Source organism: Solanum tuberosum, unplaced genomic scaffold (genome assembly GCF_000226075.1).
Source record: "Solanum tuberosum cultivar DM 1-3 516 R44 unplaced genomic scaffold, SolTub_3.0 scf00843, whole genome shotgun sequence".
Lineage (NCBI taxonomy): Eukaryota > Viridiplantae > Streptophyta > Magnoliopsida > Solanales > Solanaceae > Solanum > Solanum tuberosum.
The window spans coordinates 20,519-22,452 of NW_006239753.1; the positions used below are offsets into that span (position 1 = coordinate 20,519).

General features: G+C 35.8%; 2 protein-coding genes across 2 annotated transcripts in view; both read left to right on the forward strand.

Moving 5' to 3' along the window:
* The first annotated feature begins 119 nt into the window (after positions 1–119).
* Positions 120–1,410, forward strand: LOC107059111 (uncharacterized). Its single transcript, XM_015305540.1, has 2 exons — positions 120–204; positions 1,129–1,410. Exons 1-2 carry the CDS (start codon positions 130–132, stop codon positions 1,408–1,410), a joined length of 357 nt encoding a protein of 118 aa, XP_015161026.1. The 5' UTR covers positions 120–129.
* Positions 1,411–1,500: 90 nt separating this feature from the next.
* LOC107059112 (uncharacterized) overlaps positions 1,501–1,934 on the forward strand; it is an 831-nt gene continuing 397 nt past the window's right edge. The window contains exons 1-2 of the mRNA XM_015305541.1: positions 1,501–1,688; positions 1,788–1,914. Coding sequence (XP_015161027.1) covers positions 1,501–1,688; positions 1,788–1,914 — 315 coding nt within the window. The remainder of the gene's footprint in view (positions 1,689–1,787; positions 1,915–1,934) is intronic.

Here is a 1,934-nt window from a genome sequence, read left to right on the forward strand (position 1 = left end):
AATCAGTTGTGATACATATTTTGCTTAATTGTCCAGAGATTCAACCATACGTCAAGTAAGTGTTAAAAATATGTTATTAAATTACATACTAATAAGTGATCATTAACTAATGAAATACTTGAATGTAAAATGATCAGCTTGTTCGTAAACACATGGGGTAATGAAGCCATCTATACAGAATTTTCCAAATGGCTGAGGAACTATGTAAGTGTGCAATCCCTAAGTATTTAATAATATATTCATGTTATACTAAATTATATTACTTGAAATAACAATCATGTAGGTTTACGATGAATACTCAAGTGTCCAACATTTGCAATTAGTGAAAGAAGTAGCACTTGGACCTGCATCTCAAGTACTGACAATGAATAAGTATTGTGTCAATGGTTTTAAGTTTCAAACTGAAGAAGTTTCTAGGAACAAGAAAACAAATAATAGCGGTGTCTATATACAAGGTGATGTTGATGGTACTGGTCAAACTATTGAATATTATGGTGTCATTCAAGAGATTATTGAAGTGAGGTTTCAGGTTGGCCTAAGAAGAAGATTGTATTGTTTTGGTGTGAGTGGTTTGACCCATCACATAGAGGCACAAAGGTGGACCATCAACATAATTTAATTGAAGTTAAGCACACCAGGAAATACATAAGTTATGATCATTTTATTATTTCACAAAATGCTAAACAAGTGTATTACGCTTCATATCCATTGCGTAGAGAAAAAACTGATTGGTGGGTTGTTATAAAAAGTAAGCTTGTGGGAAGAATTGAAATTGACAATGTCTTAGATGTGGCGTATCAAAATGATGTTGCAATTGTTCAACAACAAGTTGATGTTGAATTGGAAACCACACTACAACATCCTCAACACATATTAGAAGAAGTATCTGATGATGAGATATTGAATGTTGAGGAAGAAATATCTAAGAATGAGGAAAATGAATCATTTGATGACGAAGAATGGGACGATAATGAAATGAAACAACTGAGGAGGAAGAATGGGAGAATGATGGAATTGAAATAAGCGAGGAGGAATAGTGTAGAATGAAAGGTAGATAGTATATATGTAAGTGTATTTTGATATTTTATTTAATTTATGATTTTTATATATATTAAAATTTGCATACAGATGTCATCAGGCGGTGACAGTGATAGACATCACGAGCATCTTGGAGTTAGCCAGACTAAACATGCTAAGAAGAAGAAGTCTAGGAGACCGATAGATCCTGAGGATATTACAGGATCTATTTCTTCTGCGCCAGAGCGCATCAGCCATGATACTTATTTATTTGCTGTTCCGTTTGGTACAGCGGATCCTCGGCAATATTATCCTAATTACCGTCGACCAGTCAGTGCTTCAGCTACTTCACATCCATTGCCTTCACGACGCTACGAGGACCTACCTTTATAGGCTATTCATCGAGCATGACCCTTATCGGCAGGTACTCCATCTCCCATAGGTACTCCATCTCCCACAGGTACATCTCCTCAGTTATCTGCTATGAGGCTTGGAGATTCTAGTAGCGAGCAGTCAAATGCTATGGCCGGTACGCCTCCATTGACTCAGCGTTTTGTGCATCCTGATGTATCACCCTCGTCTACAGCTACACCACATGATACAATGTCTGCTCTAGCTCCTGGTCAGAAGGACAAACTTGGTAGAGTCATGATTGAGCCAGATGGATCATCGTAAGTTTGTTTTGTTATCTATTTGTTAGTTTATTTTATTTATTTCTTATACTTTAATATATTATTCATGAACTAACATATTTATTATGTGTTTTGCAGGTGGCATCCTACAAAGGAAATTGCTCGGGTTTTAAAAGATTGTGTTAGAAGACTCTATACACAGGCTTATCACTCTTGGAGCGAGATTCCAAACAGTATATGCCAGGCGATGTTTAATAACTTTAAGGTATATATTTTTTAATTAAG